Genomic DNA, 16,775 nt, shown 5'->3' on the forward strand with positions numbered 1-16,775 from the left:
GATGTCCTGCACCTCACGCATGCCTGCATGTCCCATTTCCGTCCTTTAATACAGCTGCAGAATGTCTTCACTTGTACCCAAAAGAAAAACTGTCTTTTACTCTTTTGTACTCGCTGGTGGAATTTTATCAAACTGCAGTGGTGATTTCTTTCTAGAACTTTCTTCAGGTATTCATACAATGATGAAGAGAACCTAAAATAAACTTTGATGCTATTGGAAGAAATGTTGTTTGAGTCATATAGAAAAATGCAATGTTTCTTTGACTTAAGTTTCAATTCAGGTTGGTATGTAATGTGAAAAGATGTTTTGTAGATGAACTTTGCAATTACAAAATTTGTTTACTGTCCAGGTGATCCCTGACTTAGAACTGAGTTACATTCCGTGAAACCCATCGTAAGTTGAAAACATCATAAGTCGAAAATGCATTTAATACACCTAATATACACCTCTGTGTGACTGAATAGGAGATGCGAATCGCTGTCGGTGCCCAGCATCGCGAGAGAGTATCGCATTGCATATCGCTTGCCAGGTGGAAAAAAAAAAAAAAAACAAAATCCAAAATTCCAAGTATAGTTTCTACCAAATGTCTATCGATAGCTCATCACTGTAAAGTCAAAAAAAATTGTAAGTCAAACCATTGTAAATCCGGGACCACCTGTATTGTAGATTGTCAAAATCAATTCATTATGTGATGTCAAGTAGAACATAAGAAGTGCTATTTTGATAAAAGTTTAATGTATAAGGTTTTGTAGAGTTTTCTTCTTGATTTCAGTCATGCTCAACTGCACTGTTCTGCAGCCCTCTTCTATCAAAGGTGTTGCCTTATGCACACAGTTTTTACATAGCCACAAAATGAGATTATTCTCCTGCCTCCTCATAAGGGTAAGAATTGGTTCCGTTCTGAGCTGCAGTGAAAAATGCTGTTTGATTTGCAAATGATGCTTTTGGTTGAAACGAAGAATAATACTTCTTTATGTGCTCATCACATCTACACTAAAGCATACATAAATGTGAGTAAGGATGTTATTTTTCATGTGTAAAGTCTGTATTATGTATGTGTACATATTTAAAATAATGTGATAAAAAATACGCCTTTTTTTTTTTTTACATGGATACATTTTATTGCACCATAAACATAAACATCAGCAACATTTCAGTGATGACAAAATGGTTTAATGATCTCATTTATCTGTCATTACAAAGTAACTGCTGAAATACTTTTCATGAGAAGAATAGTGGCATGTACATATTACATTGCATCGTGGCGGTGGTTGTTCTGCCATATGCACAGCAGCTTTACAGTCCAGCCTAAGCCTATGTTTAAAAAGTAAAACTGATGATAAAAACATCAATAGATTCTGGTTCCCTACAGTAAGCACCTTAACCATTGGATGTATGCTGCTTCCGGACAGTGACTTTGCCTTGGAAATGGGTGACCATGATAACTTATCTCCTGTGCCATGAGGTGACAGCTTAACTTTGTCTGATGTGTCTGCTGTTCCAGCAGGTCCTACACAGCAGTAGGACACACACCTGGTGCAGAACACTCTGGTGGAAGGATTCAGATGGACTTCACGCTCTTATACCTCCTTTTACCCTACATTTGATGCATCGGTTGCTCCATGTCTGATAAGAGTACTGATTCTTTGGATGAATTCAGTTTTTTTTTTTAATTCAATTGTTTTATTTTTCCTTTGATTTCATTCATTTGTTGACCAAGTGGAGGTTTTGTTTTCTCAGCCTTCGTGAGATCTAACTCTTCTAGGTGGTCTCCAGGGAGAGGTCTATTCCAGATGGATATGTGGTTCTCTCACTATCTCCTGCTTTCTCTCAGCTTAGTCTGGGAGTGTCCGATGGCTGAAATATTCAGCCAGAAGTTCTCGAAGTCCAGTGAACCGTTTCCATGGAACAAGTCACGACTCCCAAATGACATTCGGCCGGACCACTACTTCCTCTACATCCACCCTGAACTCGCCTCGGAAACCTTTATGGGACGGGTCCAGATCCTGGTGACGGTGCTGAATGACACCAACATGATTGTGCTACACAGTAAGGGGTTGCGAGTACAAAGCGTCATCCTGGAGGACCTAACATCTATATTGCTGGAAGAGCGGAAGCTTGCGCTGCACATGGTGGAGTCTCATTCCACAGAGCAGTTAGCCTTCCTCTCCAAAACAACCCTGAAAACAGAACGCAAGTACCAGCTTTCCATCACCTACAACAGTACCATGTCCAGCAGCTTCTCTGGCCTCTACAAAGCCTCCTATCTGATGCCCAACGGTACTACCAGGTGGGCTGGTGGATGGAGAGTTAGTACAGCAACAAACTTTATCATCTTTTCTTTAAGCTAAAGGTTTCAGTAAACCTACTTCGTTTTGCCTTTTACCATTGCTACCAGGCAGTGTTCATGTTTGCTCTTACTACATGTTCACTTTGACTGCCCTGTAATTTCCCGTGATTAAGAGAGTAAAATAGTAACACAAAGGAAGCAGGATAACCGGATGTTTGCATGCACACTGACAGAAGGGGTAATCTTCTTTCCTGGCACTTAGGACCCTTGTGGCGACCCATTTCGAACCCACGTCAGCCAGGAGGGTTTTCCCTTGCTTCGATGAACCCAGCCTGAAGGCCGTGTTCTCTCTCGTCATTGTTCGAGAGAGGGAGTACATCACTCTCTCAAATATGCCCAAGGTGAGAAAGGAATGGGTCCTGGGACCAGGCACAGGGTAAGCTTTTCATTTCATTCAAGCAGCCACCTTCTCCTTCAGTTGTTCCAGTGGGTAGTAACAACCACTTTCTTGCCCAACTATAAACAACTTCTTTGCTTCCAGTATGCAATAATACTTAGATGGTAAAATGACACAGAGATTGATATGAGTAAAAAAAGCTATAAAACGTAAACCTTTGAAAGCTAGACGCTACAGTAAAAATTTGGAAGCCCCATTCAGTATTTAGATGCAGCTATAGTTTTAGCTAACAAGGCAGATGTACCTTTAAACCTACGTTGGATACTGCCATTTAAAACAGCCTTACATCTGTGATGATTTTTTCCACGGAACAATAACCATCTTATAACAAATTTTTAAAATTTTTTGCATGGAACTTCAACATCAGCAACCAAAACACATCTGTCAGAAACAATTCAATAAAAGACTTAAATTCAATACATCAATAAAAGATTTTATAATAGAACATATGCTAGATTCTCAACTACTCGAACACAACTGAGGCCTGAAGTCTGTTCTCAACTTGATTTGTTTGAAAGTCACTTGGTTTAGCTTGAAAGTCATTTTTACCACATCACCATATATCCAGCAACTGCTTGTCCAGTGGAGGGTTACAGTGTCTGCAGCCTCTACTGAATGTATCCTCAACAACATTACAGCCACAAATCACTGCACGACACTTTAATTTAAAATTATAGTTCATTTAAGCTTCAAAAATACATAAAAATTAAAACTCATTTAAACTGACTGAAAATAAAAATGCGTCATATCCACATCTCATTCAATGCCATTGACCTCACATGAACATTGACGATGTGCGTCAGCTAGGAGTTACTTTCAACTTTATCACCTACACAATCGATACATGCTTAATAAAACTGATATTTCTCAGTATCTGCAAATATATTGGATATCGCACTACAAAATAAAATTGCTTTGTAAGACATAACATTTTCATTAACTTTGAGCTACACTGAAGCTGAAACTAATTGTAAAATGACTGAAAATAAAAACGCATCCCCTTGACAAACCCGTATTCAAAGAAGATTGTTGGCCACTGTTTATAGTGTTGAACACACAGCAAACACTGCAGCAATGCATGGAATCAAGGCAGTCCTTTACCTCCTCGGTTCCTGTACCTTCGTGGTGTTTTTTTGCTACCAACTAGTGGCAGCAAGTGGAAGGGGTCATATTCACTCTGCAACAGAGGAATTTCTGAGAAAATTTTAGAGTGAAAGAAAAAAGCATTTAAAAATAAATACATACACTGGACAATGTTCCAATATTGAAAGATTCACAACTCAAATGTTCATGACATGAGTTATGTGGAAGGTTAAGGTTCCTTAAAATGAGCATCTTCATGGTACCTTCAAATACATTTCAGTCCTGTTCCCCAACATAACACACTGTGTAAAATTCAGTCTTCTTTAGTTACATGTAATTCAACCAGCACTTTAACAAATCTTGCATCCCTATTATCCATCCATCCAAGTTCAATAACTACATTTTCTGAGCAGGGTCATAGTGAACCTGACCCCATCCCAGAAGTATTGAATGTAATGCTGACAGGGGGTACACTGGTCCACTGCTCTTGCATCCCTATTACATAATTTCTAATTATTGTTTTTATTCTGATCTTTCAGTTCGGTGTTTCCAATATTACACACGCACATTGACTGAAGCCGCTTGTCCCAAGTAGGGTTGCAGCAAGCCAGAGCCTAGCCCAGCGATGGGGGAGGGGACACACCCGGGATTGGATCCCAATCTGCTGCAAGGCACCCCAAATGGGACTTGAACCCCAGACCCACCAGAGAGCAGGCACAGGCCAAACCTGCTGCACCACCACACCACATCACCATACCCCCCCCCCCCCCCCAATATTACACATGTGAGAGATATATAGTAGAGGCAGCTGGTAGTAGAGTGGTTAAAAGTGCTGCCCTTGTATTGAAAGTGTCAGCTAGATGAATGAATGTGGTCAGTCTGTGTTGATGCTCATTGCTTTTCCAGCAAAGATGAGGCACTGACACATTATACAGTGTTTATCTCTCAGCCTTTTCTGTTCTGTATCTCAAATAGTTATTTTCTTTCAAATATGTATATTTAATTCATGCAGTCCCAGCTTTAGGCAGGCACACTAGATTTTTTCTTGCATTAAAAATACTAATCATCTCACGTGTGACAACACAGTCTCAGATAAACTCTCAGTGACACAAGGTACAAGAATGGAAAATGACTGGAGTATTAATATTACTTACGGACAGTATTGTGTACATTGGTGTTCGTCGGCCTCTTTTATTTAAAACGTTTCCATTTCTAATTATTAGATGTCCTGTTATTGTTTCATGTTAACTCAAGCCCCCCCGTAGTGCATTCTGCAAGATTTATAAGGTGTACTGGACAATAAGTTTTTTTGTTTTACACACCATGTCATTCCCTCCATATATTGCAACTCCAAAATACAGACACATATATATAATACCTCCACAATGTTCTGTCCTCCACTCATGTCCTCAGGATTGAAAGACTGTGTCTTCTTTTTCCTCACACCTTCACAAGCATTATAGCCTTTTCAAGAGAATCCATTCTTCTCCGGGTGTGTCAAAAGTATGTTAGAATTACATTTACATTTACATTTATTTATTTAGTAGACGCTTTTCTCCAAAGCGACTTACAATGGATGCATGGATACATTGGTTTGTCCTTCTAACACTAAAAGTTACACAGAAAGCAAATTTCTCATACTTGACAATATTTTCTGTTTACTGTGCCTCCTGTTAATTTTTCCAGCCTTGATCCTGTGATACCTGACGATGTGAGAAATTTTATTATTTTTTGAACACACCTACTGTCCCTTACTAAGCATAACCCTTATAAATCTCAAACCGCAGGAAGGCTCAGTTCTTCCTGCTCCACTTAGTCAAAGTTTCCAGATTTGCTCCTGGCTGAAGCTCATGGCTTGTCAACCTTTTATACGAGTACTCTTTTAATGCCAAAACTTGAGTTGTGTTCACCATAGTAAAGCTAGCTGTGGAAGAAGGTGCTCACCCTTTAAGTTGCTTATATACAGTAACAACTTAAGTTACTGCTGATGCCTCACTTTATGGGAACTATTTCTGCTAGTTTCAGTCTGAATTTCACAGGGCTCATGCCTTATGGAACCGACTTTGTGAAGCAATGATAAAACTAATATTGTCTCCTACAGGGATCCATAAAATCCCGTCCAGATGGGCTCCAAGAAGACCACTATCTGACAAGTGTCAAGATGAGCACCTACTTAGTGGCTTTTGTGGTCTGTGACTTTTCCTTTAGCACTGCGGAGACAAAACGAGGACTGAAGGTGACTTGTGTCTGTGATGCTATGCTGTCCTCAAGGTACTATCAGATCCACTGAAAAGCACCAAGTTAAATGGCAGTGGCGTCACTGTGGTCTGTCATTGGCAGGTGTCCGTGTTTGCCCCAAGCCACCAGATCAACCAGACTTACTATGCTCTTACCACTGCTGTAAGGACTCTGAACTTCTATGAAGAATATTTCCAGATTCCATACCCTCTCCCCAAAATAGGTAGGGTATAAATGTCTACCCCGTAAGCGTGCTTGTGTACTGCAAGTAAAAACTCCCGAGCAACTTGTTCAAAAGTAAAATAGCTACATATTTCAGCAGTGCTGAATCTCCTAATAGTCTGCTTCCACTGATAACATTTCATTTAATTCATATCAGATCCATCAGAAATCAGATCCATCTATCTGTGTATTAGCCTGTCTGACTCTCTTTCAGTCTAAAAGATTCAGTCAAAAAATGAGAGCTACGGTTATCTGTTTCCATATCTCTTCATATGTCTGTGTATCTATAGTACTTACTATCAAACAAAATATCCATCTATTATTCACAACTGCTTGTCTGAGTCAGCATTTCTGTGACCCGGAGTCTATCCCGGAAGCAGAGGACGTGAGGCAAGGCACACATATGACAGGATGCCTATGCATCACAGGGCAATCACATTCAGATTCACTCACATAGACACATACTATGAGAAAGTCAGAGCCACCAGTTCAGTGGAGCCACATCTTCGGACTGTGTTAAGAAACCAGAGGCCCCGCTGGTAACTCACATGGACATATACTAAACATGTAAACTCCACAAAGACTGCGCTGATTTTAAACCCACAACCTAAGAAATGCGAGGCTCCAGTGCTACTCACTATGCCACCAAGCTAAGAATGAAATACAATGATACAACAAAAGGAAAACATGGAAAGATAATATCAGATGGAGTTCTAGCAAAGCCTTTTGGTCACGAATGTCATAGATGGCACTGCTAGCGATATGAACGTAAGTGTTATGATGATGCATTCTGTGTTTGCTTTTACACAGATCTGGCTGCAATCCCTGACTTTGAGGCAGGAGCAATGGAGAACTGGGGGTTGCTGACTTTCAGGGAGACATCCCTGCTCTATGAGCAGGAGACCGACACGCTAAGGAGCCAGCTGTGGGTCAGCCTGGTGACAGCCCATGAGCTCGCCCACCAGGCACTGACACCCCTTTTCTTTCTATGTACTCTTTCCTGATGTGCTTTTCAGGTATAGGCTGTGTTGTTCCTGCAATGCCACAGGATTGCTATTCAGCAAAATCCATAAATACATAAGCTGTGCCTAAATTAGGTGGTTATCATTATCCATATATCTCCAGAAAACCAAGTTTCCTTCCCCTCTATGGTGCGGTACTAGGGTTAGTTCACATCAGCTGCACAGCACATATTGAAACATGCAGTGTGTGGACTATGAACAAATTTTCCTTCCCATTGGTTCATTCTCTACTTAATATAAACTTCATCAGCCACCACCCCAGCTTTCCAAGTTTTCCAAATAAGTGATTGTGGGAAGACTAGATGGGGGCAGCTGGTAGTGTAATGGTTTGAGTGTTTTCTGTTAGAGCCAAAGGTTGTGGGTTCAATTCCCATCTCCAGCTGTAATACCCTTGTACAAAGCACTTACTCTGAATTGCTCCACTGAAAGTTACCCAGCTGTGTAAGTACCCTAACATCATACATCGCTTTGGAGAAAAGTATCAGCTCAATGAATAAATGTAAGACTTTCAATCCATTTTGCTCAAGAAATGGAGTTTCTTAGGACTGCTGTATCCTCTTTGTCCATCTAGTGGTTTGGTAACCTGGTCACTATGAAGTGGTGGAATGACCTATGGCTAAACGAGGGCTTTGCCAGCTACATGGAGTACACAGCTGTTAACCAGTTAGAGCCTAGCTGGAAAGTGGTGAGTTAGGAGCCCACTCTTCTTCTTGAAGATCTTTATATCTCCTGGTTTGATACGTCATTTCATTACTGCAACTTCTATTTCATGTCCTCCAATCTGTTCTGTAATTTATCACAGGAACTGATGTTGGTTGTCCTAGTAATGCATGCAATGTATCTGAAATGTGTGTTTGCTCTACAAAAGGAGAATGAACTTCTCGTCGTGAATGTGTTCAGAGCTCTAGAGAGGGACTCCTTCATAACTTCCCACCCCATCTCTGTGTCAGTGAGTGATGCAGAACAGATTCGACAGATGTTTGATGTCGTCTCCTATTCCAAGGTTAGGAAGACCTAATTCAATGCATTCCAGATGAAAATAGTGCTTTCACAGGACATTTTTATATTGCTTCTCATAGGTCTCTAGGTTCTCAACTTTTTCCTTCTTGACAGTTTGTGTACATTAAATTTACTATGAACTCCACTTTACAAAGTTATAAGCACTTTGCCAGACATTTGGTAATGTACTTCAAAAAATGGAATGGTGCCCAGAAAAAACGTATATCAGCTGATTTATTATTTCTGTACAAAAGATGCTTGCTGTGACATGTAGAGGAAAAGAGTGTTGTTCTCCAACCCATTTCCAACGACTAGTTGTGATGTTGCATGCATTTCTTCTGACGTCTAGAAAGCAGGATAAACAACACTAATGGACTGTTGTATTTTTCAGGGTGCAAGTGTAATCCGCATGCTTCGAGACTTCTTGACAGAGAGTGTGTTCATCAGTGGGATTCGGTACTACTTGCAACAGCATCGATATGGCAGTACTCAGCAGGATGACCTGTGGGTGGCCCTGTCCCAGGTATGTGGTAACTCTTCCCCATGCACAATATGCAGAAATCAGTCACATTTCACAAGGCAGTGCTTTGGTTTTCAGATGGCACTGGTGGTTGACAGGGTTGTGAATGTGAAAGCATTAATGGACACATGGACCACGCAGAGGGGTTATCCCATTGTATCCATCAAGATCCAGGGGACTAGTATTCATCTGCACCAAGAACTGTTTACCAAAAGCCCCCAGAATGACACGAGGTACTGAAATTAACATTTTAATTCCTATGACCTCTCTGGTATATTCTGTTTTCATCACTATATTATCCACTGAAAATCTCAGCAATCTTGACTTTTCTGTATTTCTCATCAGGTCACTCTGGCAGATTCCATTCAGTTTCTACACAAGCAATTCATCTAAAGCCATCACTCATTTAATGACCAGTAAAGAAGGTGACTCATGTGCAGACAAATCACTTTTATAGTTTTTTTATTTGCTTAGATTACACAGAGAGATTTTCATCAGTCAGCATCAGGGTACTTATTTTGCTTGAGTTTTAAGAGTTTTAAATCTTTTTATGGTTTTATCTTAATTTGGTCTTAAAAAGTATTAGTTTCAATTTTTTTTTTCTCATCTTTAACCAAAACTGAGTAACGTTGCAACCAAAGGTCACATGGAGTTGATTGTCTTTCAGAGGTCATTATTCTTGAGCATGAGGCTTCCTGGATCAAGGCCAACGTAAACTCCACTGGCTTCTACAGGGTGTTCTATGAGGAAACCGCTCTGTGGGCTTTGGTTGCCCAGTTGCATCGAGAGCCGAATGTCTTCAGCGGGGCTGATAGAGCCGGACTTCTGGATGATATCTTCCATCTAGCTGGGTAGGACATCCAAATAGCACCATACCTTTCTCTGGCACTAGTACAACTTATTTCTGTAATTCTGTAATTGAATTAACTGCAGATTTTTTACTTTATTTCTTTAATTTCAATAATTCTAATATTGATTATATTAGAAATCCTTTGCTTTTCAGACCTTTACTTTAAATGATTAATTGAAAAGCATTAAGCACATAGTTTTTAGTTTTGCTTTAGGACAAATAAAAATAAAAGAAATTTGTATGTATTGTGGCACTTCATTTTTATAGACTAAGATAAATCACACTTTTGAAAAAGTCTGTTGAGTCCTTCACGTATACATTTTGTTCTGTGAGGTCTGAATTATGTGAATAAACTAGCAGTTATAATTACCAACCAACCAACATTAAAATCAGCAAAACAGTGGTACTACGAGGACCAGGGTCAAATGCCCCTGCTTTAGATGAAATCTTTTGTTCAAGAAGGAGCTTCTTGAGTGATTTTTGTTTCTGATAACTGTATTCTTGCAGTCAGGGCTCAGTGAAGCACAGTGCAGCCTTCAATCTCAGCCTGTTCCTGAGGAACGAGAAAGAATTCCTTCCAATAAGTGTTTTCTTGGGTCACATGACCAACATGTTGGTCAGATTCTCCTTCAGTAGACAACCCTGCACCGTACGTCTGCTAAAGGTAAAAAAAAAAAAATCTTAAACCTTAATAAATGTCATATTATTATATCAAACATAACATTGTGATGATTAGTAATTTTATAGTGCCTATTAATAGTTCCTTCTAATTATTTTGAAGAGAACACTGAACAAACTGAGTTGTTGCCTTGCATCAATGATATTGTAGACTGAAATCTGGTTGTCATCAAACCTACAGTTTGTGACCAAACCTGAGTGAGTGTTTTACATTGCTTTGCCACATAAATGGGAGAATAATAGCAGGGAGTGCGATCTGTCTAGCATTGTAAATCACCTGGGACAAAGGTGTCAACTATATATCAGCATATATATAAAGCGCTCCATGTATCTCCTCTACTCATTTCTCTGCACTGGCTTCCTATAGCTGCCCGAATCAAATTCAAAACCCTGGTTACTTGTACAAATGCATCAATAGAACTGCTCCCAGCTATTTACAAGACTTGATCAACCGCTACACCCCAGCCAGGCCCCTTCGCTCATCTACTTCTGCTCTCTTGGTGGTCCTGTGCAGGAAAGGTAAAGCATGGAGGTTCTTAGTTCTGTTGTGGTGGAATGACCTTCCCCTGTCACTCAGAACTGAGAAAACTCTGTCTACTTTCAAGAAGGGTCTGAAAACTCACCTTTTCCAGATCCACTTTGCCCAAGATCTCTCTAGCTCATTTACGGTGTAACTGTTCATGCATTGTAACTCCATAAGAATCCCCAGGTACAACCTTTATTAGCCATTACTCTGGCATTATACTTGCTCATTTGTGTATCTTATAATACTTGGAAAAAAAAAAAAAATTGGTGGGAGGGTATCTGGATTTGTTTATCCTGTGTCTTATGCACCTACTCGATCGATCAACCTCAGTTCAGCAAGTGGTAGGTAACAAACTAGGTTTACTTGAGTCACATGTCTGCAGATATGTCTCTTTCTCTTAATGTAATGCATAAATTGTACTTTTGCTGAGATGTATGTTGCTTTGGACAAAAGCGTCTGCTAAATGAATAAATGTAAATGAATAAATGTAAATATCAGTTAATAATAATCTCTTTGGAGAAACCTGTCTGCTAAATAAATAAATTTACAGTAAATGATGTGAAATACATTAAATTTATTCATTTTGCTGACACTCTTCTCCAAAGCAACTTACACTATTAAGCTAATTACAACAACTTCCCATTCATATAGCTGAGCAATTTTACTGGGTCAGTACCTTGCTCAAAATTACTACATCAGTAAGTAAGATATGAACCAGCAACCTTTAGAGCCAAAGGTAGAAGCTTTACCCCCTAAACTAGAAGCTGCCCTGAATTGATAGTGTCAAACTGCATCCTCCGACAATTTCCACTGGACATGTCACTCCGTCTCCTTTATTTTAAACCATTCACAAACACACAAACTCATCTAACGCATTTGGTTAACAACAAGAATGGGATTTGAACCCACACCTGCAAAACATAATAGAGCCCATTGCCTTAACCGCTTGGTCATCTCATCACAATGGCCTCATATGTTATATGGTTCATGCTTTTTCTTTGTTTTGGATTACTGTGGCTCTGAATAACAGATTACGGATAACAGATGAATGTATGTATGTGCCGTTTTTTTCGAGGCATTTCTTGTTTTTGGCTGCTGTGTGATTGCACATGTTTGTCTCCTACCCTAGGAACATGTGTGGAGCATGCTGGGAAAGCTGGCACTGGCCCAGCACTGGGAGGACGGAGGCTCTCCATCAGACGAGAACAAGAGAGCCAGACTGCTGGCCCTGGCCTCCGGAGGGCCCTCTCGAGCTACAGGACGGCAGGCATTGCGTCTCTTTCATTTCTGGATGGCAAAGGATGGGAACCATCCGTGAGACATGTGATTTCTCTCTGGGGTGACAGAAGGGAATGCCACGTAATCGCTCACATACTTCAGTGCTAGTTATTTTTGCCTTGATTCTAATATTAAATATATTATCTTGCTGAAATTCAGCTGAATGTTGATATTCAAAGGTGTGGCTTTCACCGCATTAAGTTTGGGGGGTGCAGAAAATGTATTCTAAGAGAGAATGTGGAATAAGATGATGAAATAACGATTCAGCAATTGTTCGTGTTGTCCATAAGTGGTAAATTTTGCACTGGAAGATAGTTTTTAACTATGTTTTATCAGGATGCAAATCATATAGCAAGTAGTATTCGAAGAATCGTTTAAGAAACATCCATTCAGTTTCTGTCTGAATTTTTTTATGTGGCAAAGTCCGTTACTGCAGGGTTAGTCCATACTGTAAATGCAGAAGAAGAAGTGGAAATTTCTTGACCAGGGTGACAGTATCTCCAGTGGGCGTTACTGTCTTTTCCAAGCAGTGTGACTGTCATCGATCTGCAAACTAGTGTCTCTTGGGGGCGGGATGTCACCACTACATCCAAAATGCATGTCGGTCATTTTGTTATTTTACAGTCTACCCCGGACTCTGAGGGCCCTGATATTCCGTGTGGGTATCAGGAAAGGAAGCCACACAGAATGGAACTTTCTGCTGAAAAAGTACCAGCAGGCTGTCTCAAGCAAAGAGAAGCTAATCATGCTAAAAGCGCTCTGCCAAACCTCCTGTCAAAAGAAGAGAACATGGCAAGTAGCTCACTCTACACTCTGTACACCTATGCCTGTGGGGGAACCACACTAATGTTCCCTGTCAAGTATAATGATGACTCTGAATGTAGCTCATACAGTACACTTCTGTTCAGCTGGCCTGGACCGCTAAATCTGCATGACATTCGTCTCTGAACTATATAGACCTATGTTACACTCTTCTCTGCACTCTAAGGATCTACTTGACATCAATGACACTAGCATATTCTATGATATTTGAAAACATCATTTCTAGTTTGTCCGTTGATGTTATATTTTCAAGAATTTTTTTCATTATTGATAACCGCTTGTCCGATGCTGAGTCCGAGTTCTGGAGTCTATCCAAGAGTATATGGCATGAGACAAGGTACGCCCTGAATGGAGACATTCTGATGTCAGCTCATGGATGCTCACAATAAAAAGAAATAAAGTTCTCAAGATCACTGCTATGTCATGCTGCAATAAACGCAGACACTTATACTGTTGAGGCGCTATTGTAGCAGTTTGTTATTGTACAGAACCCTGGTGTACAAAGGGTGAGTCTATATATAGGAGCTGTGGCTGGCTGTGGGGCAGAAGCAGTCACGATGGCTGGACTGAAGGCACCGAACAGCATGGTTTTCCAGCCAAAACAGAACTTATTGTTAAAAACGCAGTGTCCAAAGAAAACAAACATGGCAACTTCAGCAAAAATATACCCCTTAAAATCAAATGCTCCCCAAGTCTTTAGGCCAGTTGTTTCCAAGTCCTTTAAATCCTCCTCAAGTGGATGCAGCTGGCTGTCATTATTCATTTAGGGTGGAGTGGGTCCTTGAGAGCAGCAGCTCCTGCCTTGAGTTGCATTGCCCACCCTCTCACACATCCCCTCTCTCAGTTTCAGGCCCACCTTGGCCTCAAGCAACTTCAGTACTGAGTGGGTGGGAGGTCAAAGTCTTTCCCTCCCAGTCTGGTGGCTCCTCTGGCATGGGGATTCTTGCCTGATCTCCCACACATGCTGACTCACAGTTCAGCTCATTGGGTTCAAGGATGCCAGTCAGGTCACATTCTGGAGGCCTGAGCCCCTCACTCAGGTTCAGCTCCAGAGACTTGTATCACCCACCCACTCACATTATATACACTGGTTCCTCAATTTATGAGCACAACGTGTCTCTGAATCTGTGACAGTGCTTTTTTCCCAGGTTGCTAAGAGCAGCTCTACGGAATGATATAATCAAGACCCAGGACCTTGCTATTGTTGTGGAGCAATTAGCATATCGCCCCAGCAGCAGTGAGCTTGTGTGGAAATTCTTGCAGCAAAACTGGGACACTTTGCTGAAGAAGTATGTAACTGTATAATAAACTGTGTACATATATATCTTGATTAGTTTGTTGTTTTGAATTTGGAGAAAGGGTTCTTAACCTAGGATGCATGGACCCCTTGGGGTTGGGTAGATGGACTTCAGGAGGTTCATGAAGTACAAGCATGCTTCGAAAAGAAGTCTCACTAAAAAAAGTAAAAAAAAAAAAAAATTAAATGAAAATTTGATTATGCCATTATTACATAATCTTAACCTGTGTGATGATAATGAATTTTCAAAGGGGTCCATGGCCTAGACAAGGCTAAGAACCACTACTTTAGAATTAAGTTTACATCTATTCACTTAGCTAATGCTTTTGTCCAAAGCAACTTACTACACTGAGCTACCTTACTTATTCAGTGCAACTACAGCAGGAAGTAGGTCTCAAACCTACAACCTCCGAGTCCAGAGGTAGCAGTTCTAACTATTGTGTCACCTGCTTAAACTTCCACTTGGAAGAGAACAAATAGTTAACTGAAATTTCATAATGAGCATTTTTAAGTTACTAACACGGCATCTTTACATTGTTAAAGATGCTAATGAATTCTGCAGCAGAATGGTCTTTTACAAGTAGACATTGTTAGTATCGACACCAACATCTGTAAATCATGGAAACAAAATTTAAATTTAGACATTTATAGTACATGTATAGCATTGGTTCACTTGTCAGTTTTTACTACTTGTCAACTTTTACTTAAAATGTATTTCTGTAGAAATATGGTTATTTGCTCAGCTTGACAGTACTTATAGTAAATTATTATACTTCCATAGGCACAGCATGTTTTCAATTTAATTTTACAGGAACAGTTTCTGACTTGGCACTTAATGCTAAATATTGTTTTTAACCATTTCTCATTCTTGTCATCCAGGTTCTCTTTAGGGTCTTCATATTTGTCTAGTACTGTGACATCCATTACATCAAAATTTAACTGCCTTGAGAAATATAACGAAGTAAGTAAAACAGATTCAGTGACAGTGTCATGCATAGCATATGATTAATTACAAGTTGAAAAATAAAAAAAAATATAGAAAAAAGTGACTCCTTGTTTTTCACATAATTGTGATTGAAGAAGAAGTCAATTTTTTTTGCATTCATGCTTCTGCTCTTTTTCTGTCCAGGTGTATGACTTCTTTGTCATTCAGAAGCGCCTTGGCCATATGTCCTTTGTCAAACTCTCCCTAGAAATGATCCAAATCAACAAGCAGTGGCATGCGACGCATGCCAGACCCATTCAGGCCTGGTTACAGAAGGTGTACACCAAAGCTTTCAAGGCATACCACCGCTGCCCGAAAGAAGTGACCTATCGCTTTAAGTGGGGAGCTACTATACGCTTTCACCTGTAGCTCTATAAACATACCACCCCATCCCCTTAACGCTGTTACATGCTTTCATCTGTATACAATAATATCAAATTAATGAATAAAAGGTTATAGCAATAAATTATATTGATAAAATAGGTATTTGATTTTATCTGAATAAAATTATGTCATTATTTATACATCAAATACAATGAAAATTGTTGAGAAACGATATAAAAATTTAATACTGAAAACTTTCTTTGAATAAAATTATCCAAATTTAACAAGGGATTTTGTATTTTCTTGAATTTTTTTTTAAGGAAGCACTTCCCTCTCCCTCCCTACAGCTATGTATGTACCCTCCCTTCTTTCTTTATCTACATCCAACTATCTTTCAAAAAGCCATCACACTTTAGGTGGAGCATTTGTACTCTGCACTCATGCTATGACTCACACGAACGAACGGTAAATACTGAGTCACTGGAATTTAAAGCTTTGAACACGTACAATTTCACAGAATGCCAGGTACAGTTGCACCTTGTGTATACACATCAGGGTCACCTGTAGACACTTTTTTTGTAGGGCTGCTCATTGCAGCTTTTGGTGCTAACCTGTAGATGCTTATAAAATGTAAGAGTACATTTTGTGCCTTATAGAACTGGAATAGTTTCCCAAATAATAGCAAAAATCTCAAATTTAGCAGCTACAGGGTGGAGCCCAGTTTTCAAGTCAACGTAGACAATAGCTGCTGATAAAAGGGTTCAACATAAGGACACAAATGCATGCTAAACTGCAATTCCTCAACCCATCCTTGAGCACACTAGGAAGAAAAAAATTTACTATGTTCTTGTTTGTTTGCATGTTTGCACTGAAAATATGCCATCACAGGGGCTGTGGTAGTGCAGTGGCTGTGGTGGTGCAGTGGCACAGTGGGTTTGACAAGGTCCTACTCTCCAGTGGATCTGGGGTTTGAGTCCTGCTTGGGGTGCCTTGTGACAGACTAGCATCCCATCCTGGGTGTGTCCCCTCCCCCTCCAGCCCTGTGTTGCTGGGTTAGGCTCCAGCTCCCTGTGACTCTGCATGGGACAAGCAGTTTCAGAGAGAGAGTGTGTGTGTGTGTGTGTGTGTGTGTGTGTGTGATCACAGACCAAAAATGACATCTTTCCCATAAAGCTAGTACACAC

General features: G+C 40.1%; 1 protein-coding gene across 1 annotated transcript; it reads left to right on the forward strand.

The window, feature by feature from the left end:
• Window positions 1-1,725: 1,725 nt before the first annotated feature.
• On the forward strand, window positions 1,726-15,651 carry LOC108926575 (endoplasmic reticulum aminopeptidase 1-like). The gene is made up of 17 exons (XM_018739314.2): window positions 1,726-2,290; window positions 2,553-2,691; window positions 5,932-6,066; window positions 6,171-6,291; window positions 7,101-7,255; window positions 7,884-7,997; window positions 8,181-8,315; window positions 8,703-8,834; window positions 8,910-9,064; window positions 9,177-9,256; window positions 9,499-9,682; window positions 10,189-10,345; window positions 12,015-12,199; window positions 12,788-12,955; window positions 14,134-14,274; window positions 15,162-15,243; window positions 15,412-15,651. Exons 1-17 carry the CDS (start codon window positions 1,794-1,796, stop codon window positions 15,634-15,636), a joined length of 2,805 nt encoding a protein of 934 aa, XP_018594830.2. The 5' UTR covers window positions 1,726-1,793; the 3' UTR covers window positions 15,637-15,651.
• The last annotated feature ends 1,124 nt before the right edge of the window (window positions 15,652-16,775 follow it).

This window comes from Scleropages formosus, chromosome 7 (assembly GCF_900964775.1).
Source record: "Scleropages formosus chromosome 7, fSclFor1.1, whole genome shotgun sequence".
Taxonomy (NCBI): domain Eukaryota; kingdom Metazoa; phylum Chordata; class Actinopteri; order Osteoglossiformes; family Osteoglossidae; genus Scleropages; species Scleropages formosus.

Coding starts and splice junctions, on each gene's coding strand:
- LOC108926575 (XM_018739314.2), top strand. CDS start 1,794: ATGGATATGTGGTTCTCTCACTATCTCCTGCTTTCTCTCAGCTTAGTC. Junction 8,316..8,702: donor ATGTCGTCTCCTATTCCAAG/GTTAGGAAGACC, acceptor TGTATTTTTCAG/GGTGCAAGTGTAATCCGCAT. Junction 10,346..12,014: donor GCACCGTACGTCTGCTAAAG/GTAAAAAAAAAA, acceptor CTCCTACCCTAG/GAACATGTGTGGAGCATGCT.